At 43.2% G+C, this 22,062-nt stretch overlaps 2 protein-coding genes across 2 annotated transcripts in view; both read right to left on the bottom strand.

Moving 5' to 3' along the window:
• Positions 1-22,062, bottom strand: part of LOC104107655 (large ribosomal subunit protein eL36y-like) — a 66,742-nt gene that overhangs the window by 39,511 nt on the left and 5,169 nt on the right. The gene's annotated exons all lie outside the window — the stretch shown is intronic.
• Positions 4,739-22,062, bottom strand: part of LOC138906441 (uncharacterized) — a 39,612-nt gene continuing 22,288 nt past the window's right edge. Inside the window, exons 2-4 of the mRNA XM_070195238.1 lie at positions 5,878-5,978; positions 5,168-5,380; positions 4,739-4,939 (exon numbers count right to left, since the gene is read on the bottom strand). Of these exons, the coding sequence (XP_070051339.1) occupies positions 4,739-4,939; positions 5,168-5,380; positions 5,878-5,978 (515 nt within the window). The remainder of the gene's footprint in view (positions 4,940-5,167; positions 5,381-5,877; positions 5,979-22,062) is intronic.

Raw genomic sequence — 22,062 nt, 5'->3', positions numbered from 1 at the left:
GACTGGTAACTGTTGTTGTAAGAGAACTCTGCAAGTGGCAAGTATCGGTCCCATGACCCTCCGAACTCCATCACACAGGCATATAGCATATCCTCAAGAATCGGAATTATGCGCTCGGACTGCCCATCCGTCTGAGGGTGAAAGGCTGTGCTCAACTCCACCCTAGTACCCAACTCCTGCTGTACGGCTCTCCAAAACCATGATGTGAACTGTGTACCTCTGTCTGAAATGATGGATACTGGAATACCATGAAGGCAGAAAATCTCTCTGATATAAATCTCAGCCAACCTCTCAGAAGAATAAGTGGTCAACACTGGAATAAAATGAGCTGACTTGGTCAGCCGATCCACGATAACCCAAATAGCATCGAACCTTCTCAAAGTCCATGGAAGTCCAACTATAAAGTCCATGGTGATCCGCTCCCACTTCCACTCTGGGATTTCTAACCTCTGAAGTAATCCACCCGGCCTTTGGTGCTTATATTTGACCTGCTGACAGTTGAGACACTCTGCCACAAATCCAACTATATCCTTCTTCATCCTCCTCCACCAGTAGTGTTGTCTCAAATCCTGGTACATCTTCGCGGCACCGGGATGAATGGAGTACCACGAGCTGTGGGCCTCCTCGAGAATCAACTCCCGAAGCCTATCTACATTGGGCATATAGATCCGGCCCTGCATCCTCATCACACCATCATCACCAATAGTCACATCTCTGGCATCACCTCGCCGAACCCTGTCCTGAAGAACTAGAAGATGAGGATCATCATACTGGCACTCCCTAATACGGTCATAAAGAGAAGACCGATCAACCACACAAGCTAATAGTCGGCTAGGCTCTGAAATATCCAATCTCACAAACTGGTTGGCTAAGGCATGAACATCCAAGGCTAAGGGCCTCTCAGCTTCCGAAAGATATGCCAAACTCCCCAAACTCTCTGCCCGGTGACTCAAGGCATCGGCCACTATGTTGGCCTTCCCCGGGTGGTATAATATAGTGATATCATAGTCTTTAAGTAGCTCCAACCACCTCCGCTGATGCAAATTAAGGTCCTTCTGCCTGGACAAGTACTGCAAACTCCAGTGGCCAGTGTAAATCTCACAGGGAACACCGTACAAATAATGACGCCAGATCTTCAGGGCGTTAACAATAGCTGCTAACTCAAGATCATGAACTGGATAATTCTTCTCATGCACCTTCAACTGTCTAGATGCGTAGGCAATCACCCTACCGTCCTGCATCAATATCGATCCAAGGCCAATCCTCGAGGCATCACAATAGACAGTGTAGGACCCTGAACTTGTAGGCAATACTAATACTGGGGCTGTAGTCAAAGCTGTCTTGAGCTTCTAAAAACTCTGCTCACACTCCTCGGTCCACCTGAACGGAGCACCTTTCTGGGTCAGCCTGGTCATATGTGCTTCAATGGATGAAAATCCCTCCACAAAGCGACGGTAATACCCCGCCAAACCAAGGAAACTGCGGATCTCCGTAGCTGATGACGGTCTAGGCCAACTCTGCACTGCCTCTACCTTCTTCGGATCTACCTTGATCCCATCACAAGACACTATGTGGCCCAAGAATGCCACTGAATCAAGCCAGAATTCACACTTAGAAAATTTTGCATACAACCTCTTCTTCCTCAAAGTCTGAAGCATGGTCCTCAGGTGCTGCTCATGATCTTCCCGAGACCAGGAATATACCAGGTGCTGCTCATCAAATGCATAAAGGCTGCTGGGGTATTGGTCAGCCCAAATAACATGACAAGAAACTCATAGTGACCATATATGGTCCTGAAAGCTGTCTTCGGGATATCCGGCTCCCGAATCTTCAACTGATGATAGCCAGAACGCAAGTCAATCTTGGAAAATACCCTGACATCCTGTAACTGATCAAATAAATCATCAATGCGAGGCAAATGATACCTGTTCTTCACTGTAACCTTGTTCAGCTGCCAATAATCAATACACAAACGCATAGAACCGTCCTTCTTCTTCACAAATAAGACTGGATCACCCCAAGGTGATATACTGGGCCTGATGAAACCCTTACCAAGCAAATCCTGCAACTGCTCCTTCAGCTCCTTCAACTCAGGAGGAGCCATACGGTAAGGAGGAATAGAAATGGGCTGAGTTACCGGCAACAAATCAATGCCAAAATCAATATTTCTATCGAGTGGCATACCCGGAAGATCAGCTGGAAACACATCTGGTGTCACGACCTAAACCGATGTGCCACGACGGTCACCCGGCACCTTACTCAACCAGAACCAACGTAACGTATCTTTCGTATCATACTATCATAGGTAATTGAGCCGGAGAGGCTGTCGTGAGATAAGTAGAATAAAACATGAGGAAATACTCAATATATGGTGACCCAACTTGATATACCGACTTATACATATTACGTACTGGCCTATAAGGCCATACTAGTATCCGTATACATGACATCTGTCTACAAGCCTCTAAGAATACATAAATATCATAAAGGTCGGGACAGATCCCCGCCATACCAAACAATACATATTCAAATCATACTGACCAAATAGGCAACTCCGGAGCAAGTGGAGTGCACAAACACCTTCTGCTGAGCTGATAGCCTACTAGGAGAACTCTCAACCTGTCTATCGGGACCTGTGGGCATGAAACACAGCGTCCCCAGGCAAAAGGGACGTCAGTACAAATAAAGTACCGAGTATGTAAGGCATGACAGTAGTATATAAAAGACATGAAAGAAACATGGAGTAAAGAACTCAACATGAAATTCTGAATAGCTCTTTGAATCATGAAAATTTATAATGTCATGCATGTGCGTATAAATGTCATACCATGCATAGGTATATGCGTTCATAACATCATCAAGCCTCTGAGGGAATCCCATCATATCATCTCGGCCACTGTGGGCAAAATCATCAATGCATACCAGCTGATCAGGTGGTGGTGCGTATATAACGTCTTAACCTTTTCCCATATCCCATATACATATAATATACGCATTTATAATGCTTTCTGGTCATGGGTCAATGTACATGTATAAATGCATGAAATGCATAAGAAATATATTAATAAGATTTCTCGAATATCATAAAATCAATATGCCTTTCGGACAAACTTTATCAAATGCGTATTTTTCTAAGACCCATGAACAGAGGATATTATAATAATTCACATGGGGAATCAAGAATATATACATCCCTAGTATTTCTATGAATAGAGTCATTTATGAAAGTTGCGTATTTTGCTCGTTTCGTTTGTATCATTTGGATCATGCCAAAAGAAAAGAAGGGATAGCCTTAACATACCTTAACTCCGCTGAGTCCTTAATACCTTCCAAGAAATTCTTCAAACAACTCAATTCAATCTACCACATCATAAGGAGATTCAAAATCAGTGTTGAGTAAAGGCTAAATCCACAACTTAAACTAGTAGTTCGTTTACGTAAATTTGGGCAGCATCTCCCTTGTAACTAGGCCCTCCTCCAATACCATATACCAACAACAACATGAAAACGATAATAACAACATGTGAGCATCATTTTACAACCTTATCTCCATCATAATATACCACAAAATAGCTCACATACCATGATCACTTCATACATAAAACGACAACCAAAAGTAGTATCAAACAACTTAAAATAATGTAACGATGAACGACCAGCCCACCATTCCGTAATTATGTGGTGTTTATCCACACCGTTTATCCTCCAAAACTCCATTAAACGGTAGAAAAATATACAGCCCAAAGGCAACACGAAACATCCCACAAAATAGTCCACTACAAGTCAAATAACTCGAACTCACGGCTTCCGATCACCGTCCCGTGAGTTCTAACTATTAGGAAATGAATTTATCAACCTTCCTTGATATTTAAACACTTAAATATAGAAAGTACACATTTTATTAACTATGAAGTACCTTCCAAAACTCAAACCACAAAGAAAAAGAGAGGCGATGTAGCGATACTTACATCGTAGGGATCGTTTTAATGTTATCGCTTCTTGATTCCGTGCCCAGGATGATAATATTGTTTGAAGATCTTATAGAGAGTTTAAGAGTAAAGTTAGGGGCGTTATTTGGGAGAGCTCTCTAGAAAATTGGAGAAAGAGACGAGATGGGATGCAAATATCCCAATTGTTTTAAAAGTCATAAATGTGATACTTGGCACCCTTTGATTAGCCCTTCTTCTAATGCTTATAACGTTTTATCTGGGTGTCGTATGAATGAACGGTGAAGTGCGTTAGAAACTACATTCCAAGACCTTAAATTTGATATATAAAAGTCCCTAAAATACCTCATATAGCACACGAAATATATTTCTCAAAAAGCTCTGTGACATGGCAAATCCTTAGTCGGTGTTTCCGCAACTTTAATCCGATTTTTCTTAAACTTCGTATTTTCTATCAAAACATCATATATAGCCATATTATGACTTTAAAATCATTTAAATCATGATTAACAAGTCTCATATTTATTACGTCACCTTAGGACGCACATGGTGTAACAATTATCCCCCCTTAGAAACATTCATCCTCGAAATTTAAACTCTCAGAAATCTATAGAAATTTTGGTAGAGTCTCCTCTGTAATGGTACTACTACCAAATTGTCACACAGAAAACCCAACAATACAAAGCCACACAGGGCCATAATCATCAATAACACCAATGGCCTCATACGAACAATAACAGTAACTAACATAAGAATCAAGTACCATATACGTACCTAATGGTTGTGATGTCTCAGTTTGATCCTCCTCCAGAAGTGGAAAAAAAATGAGGATACCCAGTCTTCATTTCTTCTTCAGCTTCCCAAGTCATCTCCTCCACATTATTGTTAATCCAAAGTACTTTTACCGAATCTACATCATTAGTTCTTAATCTCCGAACTTGTCTATCTAGTATAGAAATGGGAGCTTCCTCATATGATAACTGCTCTATAACCTGAACATTATCAACTAGAATGACTTTAGAGGGATCTCCAATACACCTACGGAGCATATACACATAAAAGGCTGGATGTACATACTCCAATTTGGAAGGCAAGTCTAATTCATATGCTACTTGGCCTACTCTGCGTATAATCTTATAAGGTCCAATGTACCGAGGGCTAAGCTTTCCTTTCTTACCGAATCTCATAACGCCTTTCATCGGTGATACCTTTAGGAATACCCAATCGTCTACCTGAAACTCCAAGTCTCGTTGTCCATTATCTGCATAGGACTTCTGATGACTATGTGCTGCTAATATCCTTTCCCTTATAAGTTTAATCTTTTCAACTGACTGTTGTACCAACTCTGGTCCTACTAACTTAGTTTCCCCAATCTCGAACCATCTGATAGGTGACATACACTTCCGTCTGTGAAGAGCTTCGTATGGAGCCATCTGAATGGTGGAATGATAACTATTATTATATGCAAACTCAATAGTTGGAAGATGATCATCCCCGCTACCCCTGAAGTCCATCACACAAGCCCGTAGCATATCCTCCAGAGTCTGAGTAGTACTTTCAACCTAACCGTCTGTCTGGGGATGAAATGTTATACTAAAACTTATCTGAGTCCCCAATCCTTTTTGGAAGGACGTCCAGAAATTAACTATAAACTGAACACCTCTATCTGAGATAATAGATATAGGGACACCATGAATTCGTACTATCTCCCTAATGTAAAGCCTTGCATAATCCTCTATTGAGTAAGTAGTCCTGACAGACAGACAATGGCTACTTTTGTAAGTCTAGTGACAATAACCCATATAGAATCGAACTTACGTTGGGTACGAGGTAAGCCTATGATGAAATCCATATTAATCACTTCCCATTTCCAAGTCGGAATCTCTATAGCATGTAATAATCCACCGGGTTTCTGATGCTCAATCTTAACCTGCTGACAATTAGGGCACTGAGCAACACACTTTGCTATATACTTCTTTATTCTGTCCCACAAGTATATTCCCCTGATATCATGATTCATCTTCGTCGCTCCTGCATGAATAAAATAACGAGAATAATGAGCTTATCCCATAACCTGCTGACGCAATCCTACCACATTAGAACACATAATCGACCTCGATATTTGAGAACTCCATCTCATGTAATCTCAAATGGTGTATTCTCCTTTTGAGGGGATGTAAATCTGTAATGAGCTAGCACATGATCCTTATACTAGCGTTCCTTCACTTCAGTTACTAAAGAGGATGTTGCCGTGTCCTGAATAGTAACTCCGGTATCACCTAAGTCCAGTAATCGAACTCCAAGACTAGCTAGTTGATGAATTTCATGGGCTATCCCATACTTCTCTGGCTATAAATATGATAAGCTACCCATAGATCTACGGCTGAGGGCGTCGACTACTACATTCGCCTTTCCTGGATGGTATAAAATATCAACATCATCATCTTTTAGTAGCTCCAACCATCGCCTCTGACGTAAATTTAATTCCTTTTGCTTGAATATATACTGAAGGCTCTTATGATTCGTATAGATATCAACATGAATATCATACAAATAGTGCCTCCGCATCTTAGTGCACGAATCACCGCGGATAACTCTAAATCATAGGTCGGATAATTCTTCTCATGCTTTCTTAGTTGTCTTTAAACATAAACAATTACTTTTCATGGTCGTTCTATCACTTGTTGCATGAATACATGGCTTATCTCACTTACCACAAATACTGGAATTTTCTGTAACTCATATGATCTCAAATATCATCTTTTGAATGTTTTTTTCCATTCATTAGCCACGATATGTGCCACTTTCTTATGGAGTACATACAATGTTGTTGTGAGACTGTTGTTACAAGTCCATTTATTCCTTATGTCACTATGCTTAAGTTGAAGCCTTCTTCCTTATTCCCTCAGCTAGTCTTTCTTTGTAGTACTTAAGAGAAACCCTTTGACTTCTGTAAAGTTGCGAGCTTATTACATCGTATACCCGAAAGAATTTTTTTATATTCTTACTCGCCTATAATTATCCTTAATTACTTACCTCCGCGCCCTTGTGCTCGTAAGGTTGATTCTTAACTGAAAGTTTTGACTGCCTTCTCAGTGGCACCATTTTTTTTTTATTTTCGTAACACTTATACGGTACCTTTAACAATCCCAACTCCTATCTGAATATTTCTCAAGGATTACGATGTCATCATATTTGCGAGACTGAATTCCCTATGTTGGGTTTCCCTATGTTTATCTTGCACAACCTGCTGATTTGTCTGTATCCTCTTGCCTAGCCATGACTAGGTTCTTCCTGAATCAACTACTAACTACTCGTTAGTCCGTTCTCATATCTATATTCTGCGTAATGCCTCTTGGGTTATATCCTTTGTCTTAACTTACCCCGCATAAATGTATCAAGTGTTCATTTGCACTTATATATCAATAATATCTAGTGATGGAACCCTTACTGTCTCTCCCCGTCGTCATGCTTACATAATGTTCTGGAGTTGTATCATATCCATAGGATCTAAATAAATGCAATCTCATTCCTTTTGCCTTTCTACCACATTCTTCCTTTATTATTCCATAGTTACCTTAACCACATAACTCCGACTTAATACTATATCACACCATCTTCCCCCCTTTAGGGGAGTACTAACATTTATTGCTATGAAGATTTACCTATAAATGTTTCACCTCTTCATATTTGGCATCTTTTCACATCTTCACGGACTCTTACTTGCCTTGCGTTAACCCTTATGTACCATGGATAATTTAATTTCTTACACACAATGGTGACACCTAGTGCAACTGGCACACTTAGTCCCTTAAGTTTAACTCTGCTCACAACGCTTGTTTTAGGAAAACGTCTTCCTAAATGACCTTTAAAAGTTATTCTTCTGTTGTCAATTCAATTATCGCCCGGAACGCGATCTCTGAAATTCTCACGATGTCAACTATTATCAAATCCTTCGGTCCCGAATTCATGTTCAGTTTATCTTATTCACTAGCCTATACTAATTTATATTACTCTGGAGGTCTAACTTTTCCCTGTGGTAATCACGTATGAGTCACCAACTCATTTCTCGAAATGGGGATATGACTTTATGGCTTATACTCTTTTATTGTCTCAAGGCATGTAACTTCTTGTCTTTTTCTTCACTTGACTATAGAATCTGTAGTCCTGTCATATTTTGATTTATCGTTATCATCCATTTATCACATCTTACTCATAATGCTTCATTTACTTTCTTCTTATTCTCCTGCTAATATTTCTGTCTACCACCTTATTATGAAAACTTCTTCAAAACATTCTTTCACTTTTAGCCCCACTTGATTCAACTCACTGGCTCTTTGGGTCGCCTAACACTCTCTCTTTACTAGGGACGAGATCCATACAAAGGTAAATATTTATCCCTTCTAGGATTCCAATGCCAATCTTATGAAATTTCTGAACATTCTAGTATTCATATCTGATTGTACTATTCTAGAGTGCACCATCTGGGTGCCTCGCAAGGAGAACCATTACCACGTTTGCAATATCCCTTGGAAATGTGAGCTAATGATAACAATCCATCCACAATTTTGGGTTACTCTAACCCCAGCTGTATGCTGATATCCCATCCTTCTCTTAAATTATATATGTTAGCTCCCACAGGGCATAACTGAAATGGGTGTTGTCAAGTGAATATATCTTTGTTATTGTTAAAAGTAACTTAGAATTCTTATATTTCTCTGCTTGAATTGTAAATACAGATAATCTTCACTAACTGGGTACCTCGTATCCTTCTTCACCTAGCATCTTTTACTTGTTGAAACTCGCATCTATCTTTTGATTCTCTCGTTACTTTTTACCATAGGGGTAGATAGATACTCATGCCTTAGGGCTCCTTATAAAGAGGCTTACACGTCGTAGTACACACATATCTACTGAAGGCCTTACATTTACTCATCATAAGCATGATGCAAAATCGAGTTCCTCTGACTCAAGTCTTCCACAACCACATTCAATCTCTTACCAACTGTCTTTTTGGATGTAGATGTCGTTGTATAACGAATAAAATAGAACTTAGGAGTTTGAATTTCTTACAACTAAGCTCTACCACACGATCTAGAGTAAGAAGAAAGAGTGACAGTCCAAAATGCCCTGTAGCCTCCTGCTTATAGGTGTGGTGCACAACACACCTATAAACAAGACTCTACTAGACACGGCTTGTAGACTCTCTAGGACAGAACTGCTCTGATACCACTTTTGTCACGACCCAAAACGATGGGCCACGACGGGCACCCGACACCTTACTCAACCGAGTACCAACGTAACGTATCTTTCGTATCATACTATCATAGGTAATTGAGCCGGAGAGGCTGTCGTGAGATAAGTAGAATAAAACATGAGGAAATACTCAATATAGGGTGACCCAACTTGATATACTAACTTATACATATTACGTACTGGCCTATAAGGCTATACTAGTATCCGTATACATGACATCTGTCTACAAGCCTCTAAGAATACATAAATATCTTAAAGGTCGGGACGGAGCCCCGCCATACCAAACAATACATATTCAAATCATACTGACCAAATAGGCAACTCCGGAGAAAGTGGAGTGCACAAACACCTTCTGCTGAGCTGATAGCGTACTAGGAGAACTCTCAACCTGTCTATTGGGACCTGCGGGCATGAAACGCAGCATCCCCAGGAAAAAGGAACGTCAGTACAGATAAAGTACCGAGTATGTAAGGTATGACAGTAGTATATAAAAGACATGAAAGAAACATGGAGTAAAGAACTCAACCTGAAATTCTGAATAGCTCTGTGAATCATGAAAATTTATAATGTCATGCATGTGCGTATAAATGTCATACCATGCATAGGTATATGCGTTCATAACATCATCAAGCCTCTAAGGGCATCCCATCATATCATCTCGGCCACTGTGGGCAAAATCATCAACGTATACCAGCTGATCAGGTGGTGGTGCGTATATAATGCCTTAACCTTTTCCCATATCCCATATACATATAATATACACGTATATAATGCCTTATGGTCATGGGTCAATGTACATGTATAAATGCATGAAATGCATAAGAAATATGTTAATAAGATTTCTCGAATATCATAAAATCAATATGCCTTTCGGACAAACTTGATCAAATGCGTATTTTTCTGAGACCCATGAACAGAGTATATAATAATAATTCACATGGGGAATCAAGAATATAGACATCCCTTGTATTTCTATGAATAGAGTCATTTATGAAAGTTGCGTATTTTGCTCGTTTCGTTTGTATCATTTGGATCATGCCAAAAGGAAAGAAGGGATAGCCTTAACATACCTTAACTCCGCTGAGTCCTTAATACCTTCCAAGAAATTCTTCAAACAACTCAATTCAATCTACCACATCATAAGGAGATTCAAAATCAGTGTTGAGTAAAGGCTAAGTCTGCAACTTAAACTAGTAGTTCGTTTACGTAAATTTGGGCAGCATCACCCCTATAACTAGGCCCTCCTCCAATACCATATACCAACAACAACAAGAACACGATAATAACAACATGTGAGCATCATTTTCCAACCTTATCTCCATCATAATATACCATAAAACAGCTCACACACCCTAATCACTTCATACATAAAACGACAACCAAAGTAGTATCAAACAACTTAAAATAATGTAACGATGAACGACCAGCCCACCATTCCGTCATTATATGGTGTTTCTCCACACCATTTATCCTCCAAAACTCCATTAAACAGTAGAAAAATATACAGCCCAAAGGCAACACAAAACAACCCACAAAACAGTCCACTACAAGTCAAATAACTCGAACTCACGGCTTCCGATCACCGTCCCGTGAGTTCTAACTATTAGGAAATGAATTTATCAACCTTCCTTGATATTTAAACACATAAATACAGAAAGTACACGTTTTCTTAACTATTAAGTACCTTCCAAAACTCAAACCACAAAGAAAAAGAGAGGCGATGTAGCGATACTTACATCGTAGGGATCGTTTTAATGTTATCGCTTCTTGATTCCGTGCCCGGGATAATAATATTGTTCGAAGCTCTTATAGAGAGATTAAGAGTAAAGTTAGGGGTGTTATTTGGGAGAGCTCTCTGGAAAATTGGAGAAAGAGACGAGATGGGATGCAAATATCCCAATTGATTTAAAAGTCATAAAGGTGATACTTGGCACCCTTTGATTGGCCCTTCTTCCAACGCTTATAACGTTTTATCCGGGTGTCGTATGAACGAACGGTTAAGTGCGTTGGAAACTACATTACAAGACCTTAAATTTGATATATATTATGTCCCAAAAAGACCCCATATAGCACACGAAATATATTTCTCAAAAAGCTCTGTTACATGGCAAATCCTTAGTCGGTGTTTCCGCAACTTTTATCCGATTTTTCTCAAACTTCATATTTTCTATCCAAACATCATATATAGCCATATTATGACTTTAAAATCATTTAAATCATGATTAACAAGTCTCATATTCATTACGTCACCTTAGGACGCATAGGGTGTAACATCTGGAAAGTCCCTCACCATTGGAACTGACTCGACTGTAGGGGTATCAATACTGACGTCTCTCACATAGGCCAAATACGCATCACACCCCTTCGCAACCATTAACTGAGCCTTAAGAAATGAAATAACCTTGCGGGGAGTATACTCTAAGGTACCTCTCCACTCTAATCTCGGCAAACCTGGCATAGCCAGCGTCATGGTCTTAGCGTGACAATCAAGAATAACATAATGAGGCGACAACTAGTCCATGCCCAAGATAACATCAAAATCTACCATACTGAGTAATAACAAGTTGGCTCTGGTCTCAAAACCACTAAGAGCAATCAAACACGACCGATATACGCGGTCCACAATGAGAGAATCTCCCACAGGAGTAGATACATAAACAGGGGAACTCAAAGAATCCCGAGATATCCCCAAATGTGGAGCAAAATAAGAAGATACGTATGAATACGTAGAGCCTGGGTCAAATAATACTGATGCATCCCTATGACAGACGGGGACGATACCTATGATGACTGAATTTGAAGCAACGGCCTCTGAACGGGCTGGAAGGGCATAGTACCTGGCACGACTTCCCCCTCTAGGGCGACCTCAACCTCCCCGACCTCCACCTCGAGCTGGCTGAGGAGGTGGGGTGGCAGCTGGTGCTGGAAGAATGGCCGGAGGACCCGGTGGAGCACGTAGAGGCTGATAAGTCTGTGGAGGTGCACCCCTCTTGGCTCTGGGGCAATCTCTAACCAGGTGACGAGTATCACCCTACTCAAAACAACCTCTCGAAGGACGCGGCGACTCAGACTGACTCGGACCTGGCCTGCTGGACTGGCCGGTAATAGCACCTCGAGTAGGAGGCATACTAGATACTGGCAGTGCATAATAGGGCTCCTGAGGTCTAGGAGGAGCTGGAACACCGCTGGCTGCTGGAAGAGCTGAATGAACAGGGTGACTCACAAAACCCCTACCATAGTGTGCTGCTGGTGCACGAGCTCCTGAATAATGACCAGCATCTCGAGACCTCTTGGCCTCTCTCTCCCCTCTGTCCCGGGCAAACATGCCCTCCACCCTCCTGGCAATGCTCACTGCCAGCTGATAAGTGATGTCCATCTCCAACTCCCTGGCCATATTGGTCCGAATACTGGAGTGGAGTCCCTCAATGAAGCGACGAACCCTCTCTCTGACTGTAGCAACCAGAGCCGGCGCATGGCGAGCTAACTCAATGAAACAGACTGCATACTCCGACACAGTCATAGCACCCTAACGCAACTGCTCAAACTCTGCGCGCCAAGTATCCCTGAGGCTCTGAGGAACATACTCACGCAAGAACATCTCTGAAAACTGAGTCCAAGTGAGTGAGGCTGCCTCGTCCGGACTACTCAGCTCATAGGCAAGCCACCACTTATATGCTGCTCCCCTCAGCTAGAAAGCGGTGAAAGCCCGTGTATGTACTCGTCACCTCACGTACACGGCGCCCTCACACCAAATAATATCAAGATATCCTAAGGGGGAAAGTCTCCAACAGAAGGTTAGGCAAGCCACTTACCTCGAACCGCTCAAATCACCTCGATAACAGGTTCTTGCCGCGAGTATCTGACTCCAAATGGCCCTAATCTATTCAAATAAATTGCATAATGTAAATATAAATACGAGTAACTAATTTAGCTAATTAATTCGAAGCTAAAGCGTGAAATTTGGAATAATGCCCAAAAGGTCACCCCGGACCCACGTCTCGGAATCGGGTAAGAGTCACAAAATACGAACACCCATTCACTCACGAGTTTACTCATACCAAAATTGCTCAAATCCGATACCAAAATCTCGATCAAAACCCCAAAATTCCGCCTAAGAATTTTTCTCAAATTTGAAAATCCCCAAAACAAGTTTTTTTTTTTGCAATAATAGCCCGTGTACGTACTCGTCACCTCACGTACACGGCGCCCTCACACCAAATAACATCAAGATATCCTAAGGGGAAAGTCCCCAACACAAGGTTAGGCAAGCCACTTACCTCGAACCGCTCAAATCACCTCGATAACACGTTCTTGCCACGAGTATCCGACTCCAAATGGCCCTAATCTATTCAAATAAATTGCATAATGTAAATATAAATACGAGTAACTAATTTAGCTAATTAATTCGAAGCTAAAGCGTGAAATTAGGAAGAACGCCCAAAAAGTCACCCCGGACCCACGTCTCGGAATCGGGTAAAAGTCACAAAATACGAACACCCATTCACTCACGAGTTTACTCATACCAAAATTGCTCAAATCCGATACCAAAATCTCGATCAAAACCCCAAAATTCGGCCTAAGAAGTTTTCTCAATTTTTCACCCCAAATCCGAAATTAAATGATGAAATCAACCATAGATTAGTGGAATATAACTATAAAGGAGTTAGGAATCATTACCCAAAAACTTCCTCCGAAAATCTCTCCAAATTTCGCCTTCTACCGAGCTCTCAATCAAATATTTGTGATATGAACTCAACCCTCGTTTTTGAACCTTAAATTCTGCCCAGGTGCGTTCTTCTTCGCGAACGCAATGAACAATCTTCCACTGGCCCAAAATTCCTCCTTCGCGAACGCGATGGGACTCTCGCGAACGCGTACCTTCCACTTACGGACCCTTCGCGAACACGGGAACCTCTTCGCGAACGCGTAGGCTTAATGCCCGAAGCTTCCTCTGCCCCGTTCCTCTACGCGAACGCGAGGACCATATCGCGAACGCGTAGGCTTAAGGTCCCACACCTTCGCGAACGCGGGAACAACATCGCGAACACGAAGAACAACTTCGCTGCCTTTCCCAGATGCTGTACGCGATCGCGGGGCACTTCTCGCGAACGCGATGAAGGATTTTTCTGCAATAAAACACCAGAAATCTGCCACTTCTCTAAGTCCAAAGATGACTCGTTGAGCATCCGAAACACACACGAGGCCCCTGGGACCTCGACCAAACATACCAACCAATCCTAAAACACCATACGAACTTAGTCGAGCTCTCAAATCACATCAAACAACGCTAAAATCACGAATCACCCTCCAATTCAAACTTAAAGAACTTGAAACTTCAAAATTCTATAACCGATGCCGAAACCTATCAAATCACGTTCGATTGACCTCAAATTTTGTGCACAAGTCATAATCAACATTACATACCTACTCCAACTTCCGGAATCGGAAAATGACCCCGATATCAAAAATTCCACTACCGGCCTAAAACTCTAAAAATTCGACTTTCGCCATTTCAAGCCTAAATGAGCTACGAACCTCCAAAATACAATCCGGACACGCTCCTAAACCCAAAATCACCTAACGGAGCTAACGGAACCTACAAAATTCCATTCCGGAGTCATCTTCACATAGTTCAGACTATAGTCCAAATCCTAAGGCTTAAGCTCTCATTTAGGGACTAAGTGTCCCAAAACACTCTGCAACTCAAAACCAATCATCTCGGCAAGTCACAATAGCAAAAATAGATTTGGGGAAAACATTTAATAGGGGTTCGGGGCTCTAACTCTCAAAACAACCGGCCGGATCGTTACATCCTCCCCCTCTTAAAACAATCGTTCGTTCTCGAACGAGTATAAAGACATACCTAAAACTGTGAAAAGATGAGGGTACTGGCTGCGCATATCCTGCTCGGTCTCCCAAGTTGCCTCCTCGACCGGCTGACCCATCCACTGGACCTTTACTGAATCAATATTCTTTGGCATGAGCTTTGTGACCTACCTGTCCAAAATGGCTACTGGCTCCTCAACATAAGATAGATCTTTGTCCAACTGGACTGAGCTGAAATCCAATATATGAGTCGAATCACCCTGATACTTCCGGAGCATAGACACGTGGAATACCGGGTGAACTCCTGCTAGGCTGGGAGGCAAGGCAAGTTCATAAGCAACCTCCCCAACTCGCTGCAATATCTCAAAAGGACCAATGAACCTCGGGCTCAGCTTGCCCTTCTTCTCGAACCTCATGACACCCTTCATAGGCGATACCCGAAGCAAGACCCTCTCACCAACCATAAATGCCAAATCACGAACCTTACGGTCTACATAACTCTTCTGCCTGGACTGGGCTGTGCGAAGTCTCTCCTGAATCACCTTCACCTTATCCAAGGCATCCTGGACCAAATCTGTACCCAATAATTGGGCCTCGCCCAGCTCAAACCATACCACCAGGGACCGACACCGCCTACTCAAACCATCCCATCTGAATGCTGGACTGGTAACTGTTGTTGTAAGCGAACTCTGCAAGTGGCAAGTATCGGTCCCATGACACTCCGAACTCCATCACACAGGCACATAGCGTATCCTCAAGAATCTGAATTGTGCGCTCGGACTGCCCGTTCGTCTGAGGGTGAAAGGCTATGCTCAACTCCACCCTAGTACCCAACTCCTGCTGTACAGCTCTCCAAAACCGTGATGTGAACTGTGTACCTCTGTCTGAAATGATGGATACTGGAATACCATGAAGGCGTAAAATCTCTCTGATATAAATCTCAGCCAACCTCTCAGAAGAATAAGTGGTCAACACTGGAATAAAATGAGCTGACTTGGTCAGCCGATCCACGATCACCCAGATAGCATCGAACCTTCTCAAAGTCCATGGAAGTCCAACTACAAAGTCTATGGTGATCCGCTCCCACTTCCACTCTGGGATATCTAACCTCTGAAGTAATCCACCCGGCCTCTGGTGCTCATATTTGACCTGCTGACAGTTGAGACACTTGGCCACAAACCCAACTATATCCTTCTTCATCCTCCTCCACCAGTAGTGTTGTCTCAAATCCTGGTACATCTTCGCAGCACCAGGATGAATGGAGTACCGCGAGCTATGGGCCTCCTCGAGAATCAACTCTCGAAGCCCATTTATATTGGGCACCTAGATCCGGCCCTGCATCCTCATCACACCATCATCACCAATAGTCACATCTCTGGCATCACCTCGCCGAACCCTGTCCTGAAGAACTAGAAGATGAGGATCATCATGCTGGCGCTCCCTGATACGGTCATAAAGAGAAGACCGAGGAACCACATAAGCTAATACTCAGCTAGGCTCTGAAAAATCCAATCTCACGAACTGGTTGGCTAAGGCCTGAACATCCAAGGCTAAGGGCCTCTCAGCTGTCGAAAGATATGCCAAACTCCCCAAACTCTTTGCCCGGCGACTCAAGGCATTGGCCACTACGTTGGCCTTCCCCGGGTGGTATAATATAGTGATATCATAGTCTTTAAGTAACTCCAACCACCTCCGCTGACGTAAATTAAGGTCCTTCTGCCTGGACAAGTACTGCAAACTCCAGTGGTCAGTGTAAATCTCACAGGGAACACCATACAAATAATGATGCCAGATCTTCAGGGCGTGAACAATAGCTGCTAATTCGAGATCATGAACTGGATAATTCTTCTCATGCACCTTCAACTGTCTAGACGCGTAGGCAATAACCCTACCGTCCTACATTAATACTGATCCAAGGCCAATCTTCGAGGCATAACAATAGACAGTGTAGGACCCTAAACCTGTAGGCAATACTAATACTGGGGCTGTAGTCAAAGCTGTCTTGAGCTTCTAAAAACTCTGCTCACACTCCTCGGTCCACCTGAACGGAGCACCTTTCTAGGTCAGCCTGGTCATAGGTGCTTCAATGGATGAAAATCCCTCCACAAAGTGATGGTAATACCCCACCAAACCAAGGAAACTGCGGATCTCCGTAGTTGATACGGTCTAGGCCAACTCTGCACTGTCTCCACCTTCTTCGGATCTACCTTGATCCCATCACAAGACACTATGTGGCCCAATAATGCCACTGAATCAAGCCAGAATTCACACTTAGAAAATTTTGCATACAACCTCTTCTCCCTCAAAGTCTGAAGCACGGTCCTTAGGTGCTGCTCATGATCTTCCCGAGATCGGGAATATACCAGGATGTCGTCAATAAACACAATGACAAAGAAATCAAGATAAGGCCGGAATATACTGTGCATCAAATGCATAAAGGCTACTGGGGCATTGGTCAGCCCAAATGACATGACAAGAAACTCATAGTGACCATATCTGGTCCTGAAAGTTGTCTTCGGGATATCCGGCTCCCGAATCTTCAACTGAAGACAGCCAGAATGCAAGTCAATCTTGGAAAACACCCTGGCATCCTGTAACTAATCAAATAAATCATCAATGCGATGCAAAGGATATATGTTCTTCACTGTAACCTTGTTCAACTGCCGATAATCAATACACAAACGCATAGAACCGTCCTTCTTCTTCACAAATAAGACCGGAGCACCCCAAGGTGATACACTGGGCCTGATGAAACCCTTATCAAGCAACTCCTGCAACTGCTCCTTCAACTCCTTCAACTCAGGAGGAGCCATACGGTAGGGAGGAATAGAAATGGGATGAGTGCCCGGCAACAAATCCATGCCGAAATCAATATCTCTATCGGGCGGAATACCCGGAAGATCAGCTGGAAACACATTTGGAAAGTCCCTCACTATTGGAACTGACTCGACTGTAGGGGTATCAATACTGACGTCTCTCACATAGGCCAAACACGCATCACACCCCTTCTCAACCATTCGCTGAGCCTTAAGAAATGAAATGACCTTGCAGGGAGTATACTCTAAGGTACCTCTCCACTCTAATCTCGGCAAACCTGGCATAGCCAGCGTCACGGTCTTAGCGTGACAATCGAGAATAGCATAATAAGGTGACAACCAGTCCATGCCCAAGATAACATCAAAATCTACCATACTAAGTAATAACAAATCGGCTCTGGTCTCAAAACAACTAAGATCAATCAAACACGACCGATATACACGGTCCACAATGAGAGAATCTCCCACAGGAGTAGATACATAAATAGGGGAACTCAAAAAATCCCGAGATATCCCCAAATGTGGAGCAAAATAAGAAGACACATATGAATACGTAGAGCCTGGGTCAAATAATACTAATGCATCCCTATGACAGACGGGGACGATACCTGTGATGACTGAATCTGAAGCAACGGCCTCTGAATGGGCCAGAAGGGCATAGTACCTGGCCTGGCCTCCCCCTCTAGGGCGACCTCGACCTCCCCGACCTCCACCTTGAGCTGGCTGAGGAGGTGGGGTGGCAACTGGTGCTGGAAGAATGCCGGAGGACCCGGTGGAGCACGTAGAGGCTGATAAGTCTGTGGAGGTGCACCCCTCTTGGCTCTGGGGCAATCTCTAACCAGGTGACGAGTATCACCACACTCAAAACAATCTCTCGGAGGATGCGACGACTGAGACTGACTCGAACCTGGCCTGCTGGACTGGCCGATAATAGCACCTTGAGTAGGAGGCATACTGGATACTGGCGGTGCATAATAGGGCTCTTGAGGTCTAGAAGGAGCCGGAACACCGCTGGCTGCTGGAAGAGTTAAATGAACATGGCGACTCACAAAAGCCCTTACCATAGTGTGCTGCTGGTGCACGAGCTCCTGAATAATGACTAGTCTCTCGGGACCTCTTGGCCTCTCTCTCCTCTCTGTCCCGGGCAAACATGCCCTCCACCCTCCTGGCAATGCTCACTGCCAGCTGATAAGTGATGTCCATCTCCAACTCCTTGGCCATACTGGTCCGAATACTGGAGTGGAGTCCCTCAATGAAGCGACGAACCCTCTCTTTGACTGTAGCAACCAGAGCCGGCGCATGGCGAGCTAACTCAATGAAATGGACTACATACTCCGACACAGTCATAGCACCCTAACGCAACTGCTCAAACTCTGCGCGCCAAGCATCCCTGAGGCTCTGAGGAACATACTTACGCAAGAACATCTCTAAAAACTGAGTCCAAGTGAGTGAGGCTGCCTCATCTGGACTACTCAGCTCATAGGCAATCCACCACTTATATGCTGCTCCCCTCAGCTGGAAAGCGGTGAAAGAAAACACACTCGTCTCCACAATGCCCACAGTGCAGAGAATACAATGACACTCCTAAAAAAAACCCAGAGCATCATCTGAAGCTAGTCCGCTAAAAGTAGGTGGGTGGTACTTCTTATACCTCTCAAGTCTAAGCTGCTCCGCCTCAGAAGCAGCTACTCTGATCTCATGCTGAACCGGAGCCACTGAGGGCATAGGAATATACTCTGGGGCGTGATCAACCTGGACCCTCTGCTCAGGAGTACGGGTTGCGGGAGTCTGTGCCCCTCCCACGGCCTGAGATGTAGCGGGAGCTATCGGAAATAGTCCAGCCAGAGTGCTAAACATGCTTAAGAACTGAGCTAAAGTCTCCTGGAGGGCTGGAGTAACAATATGGATCTCCGGTGCTGGCCTTCCAGCTGGAGCTGCTGGGGGATCCTCTGACGTAGCTCTCGCAGGTGCTCGGGCTGCACCGCGTGGTCGTCCTCTACCCCGACCCCGGCCTCTGGCGGCTCTGGCAGGGAGCTCGAGTGCTTGATCGTCGGTCCTCCCATTGCGGGTCCTCACCATTTGTGAGAAAGAATAGAATAGAATCTTAGAATGTTTTTTTGGTGTCAATAACTCGCACGACAAGGAAATCAAAGAAATATAATTGTTCTTAACAGTTACATAGCCTCCCGAAGATAAGTACGGACGTCTCCGCATTGATCCGCGAGACTCTAATAAACTGGCTTGTGACTCGCGACTCCTATGAACCTAGTGCTCTGATACCAACTTGTCACGACCTAAATTATCCCTCCGTAAGGTGTCGTGATGGCACCTAGTCTTTATGACTAGGTAAGCCTAATATTGCGAAAAATATAAAGAAACACAACATTTTAAAGATAAACAATATATTATAAATAGCCAAGAGTAGTACCACTCGGCATATACAAAATAATTTCCCAAGACCCGGAATATCACTAAGTCACAAGCTGCTATAATCTATGTAGCTCTATACAAAAGTCTGAAGATAATAAAGAAAGTCTCTAGGCGAGGGAGTAGAAGGGGACTCCGAAGATCTGCGAACGCAAGCAGTAGTACCTTGAAGTCTCCTAAAATCAGCAGCACGTATTAACCCCGAGGCTGATAGCTCGCACCTGGATCTGCACACGAAAACATGTGCAGGGAAGGGCATGAGTACACCACAATGGTACCCAGTAAGTGCCAAGCCTAACCTCGGTCGAGTAGTGACGAGGTCAGGTCAAGGCCCTACCGGAGTAAAAACAATAAATTAAACAGTAAAAGATATAAGTGAAATTTACGGTAACATAATTAAAGAAATTCTCGAAAATTTAATAGTTAAGGAAGCCCTCAGCTCAAAACAAGGTAAACACAGTGGGAAATCTCCCGGGATACCGTCCCGTAGTTCCGAATGATTATGCAGTACATGGGGATCTCCCGGAATACGTCCGTAGTCCCAAAGTAAATATGCAGTTTTTGGGGGATCTCCCGAAATACGTCCGTAGTCCCAAAGTAAATATGCAGTACTGGGAGATCTCCCAGAATACGTGCGTAGTCCCAAAGTAAATATGCAAGACATGGGGGATCTCCCGAAATACGTCCGTAGTCCCAAAGTAAATATACAGTGCTGGAGGATCTCCCGGAATACGTCTGTAGTCCCAAAGTAAATATGCAACGCAAGATGAAATGGCAGGTATGGCATCGAGTTATACAGTTTATACTGAACACAGACAAGGAAAATAGCAATTTAACTAAGCATAGCGCACATAATGACAAATAGGCAGTTAAAACACGTAAGCATGCTTTTCTAGTCTAAACTACACAATTAAACATATTAGTACAATTTAATAAGAGAAGCAATTTATGATTTAAAAAGGATAAATAAGATTTGTTTTTTATAATAATAGCCCGTGTACGTACTCGTCACCTCACGTACACGGCGCCCACACACCAAATAATATCAAGATATTCTAGGGGGGAAGTTTCCAACATAAGGTTAGGCAAGCCACTTACCTCGAACCGCTCAAATCACCTTGATAACACGTTCTTGCCACGAGTATCCGACTCCAAATGGCCCGAATCTATTCAAATAAATTGCATAATGTAAATATAACTACTAGTAACTAATTTAGCTAATTAATTCAAAGCTAAAGCGTGAAATTAGGAAGAACGCCCACAAAGTCACCCAAGGCCCACGTCTCGGAATCGGGTAAAAGACGCAAAATACGAATACCCATTCACTCACGAGTTTACTCGTACCAAAATTGCTCAAATACGATACCAAAATCTCGATCAAAACCCCAAAATTCGTCCTAAGAATTTTTCTCAAATTTTCACCCCAAATTCGAAATTAAATGATGAAATCAACCATAGATTAGTGAAATATAACCACAAAGGAGTTAGGAATCATTACCCAAAATCTTCCTCCAAAAATCTCTCCAAATTTCGCCTTCTATCGAGCTCTCAATCAAATTTTTGTGTTATGAACTCAACCCTCATTTTTGAACCTTAAATTATACCCAGGTGCGTTCTTCTTCGCGAACGCGACATCACGATCGCGAACGCGATGAACAATCATCCACTGCCCCAAAATTCCTCCTTCGCGAACGCGAGGGGACTCTCGCGAACGCGTACCTTCCACTGACGGACCCTTCGCGAATGCGTGAACCTCTTCGCAAACGCGTAGGCTTAATGCCCGAAGCTTC

Source organism: Nicotiana tomentosiformis, chromosome 1 (assembly GCF_000390325.3).
Source record: "Nicotiana tomentosiformis chromosome 1, ASM39032v3, whole genome shotgun sequence".
In the NCBI taxonomy this organism is placed as follows: domain Eukaryota; kingdom Viridiplantae; phylum Streptophyta; class Magnoliopsida; order Solanales; family Solanaceae; genus Nicotiana; species Nicotiana tomentosiformis.
The sequence above is the reverse complement of the archived record's forward strand: the minus strand, read 5'-3'. Positions and strand labels throughout refer to the sequence as shown.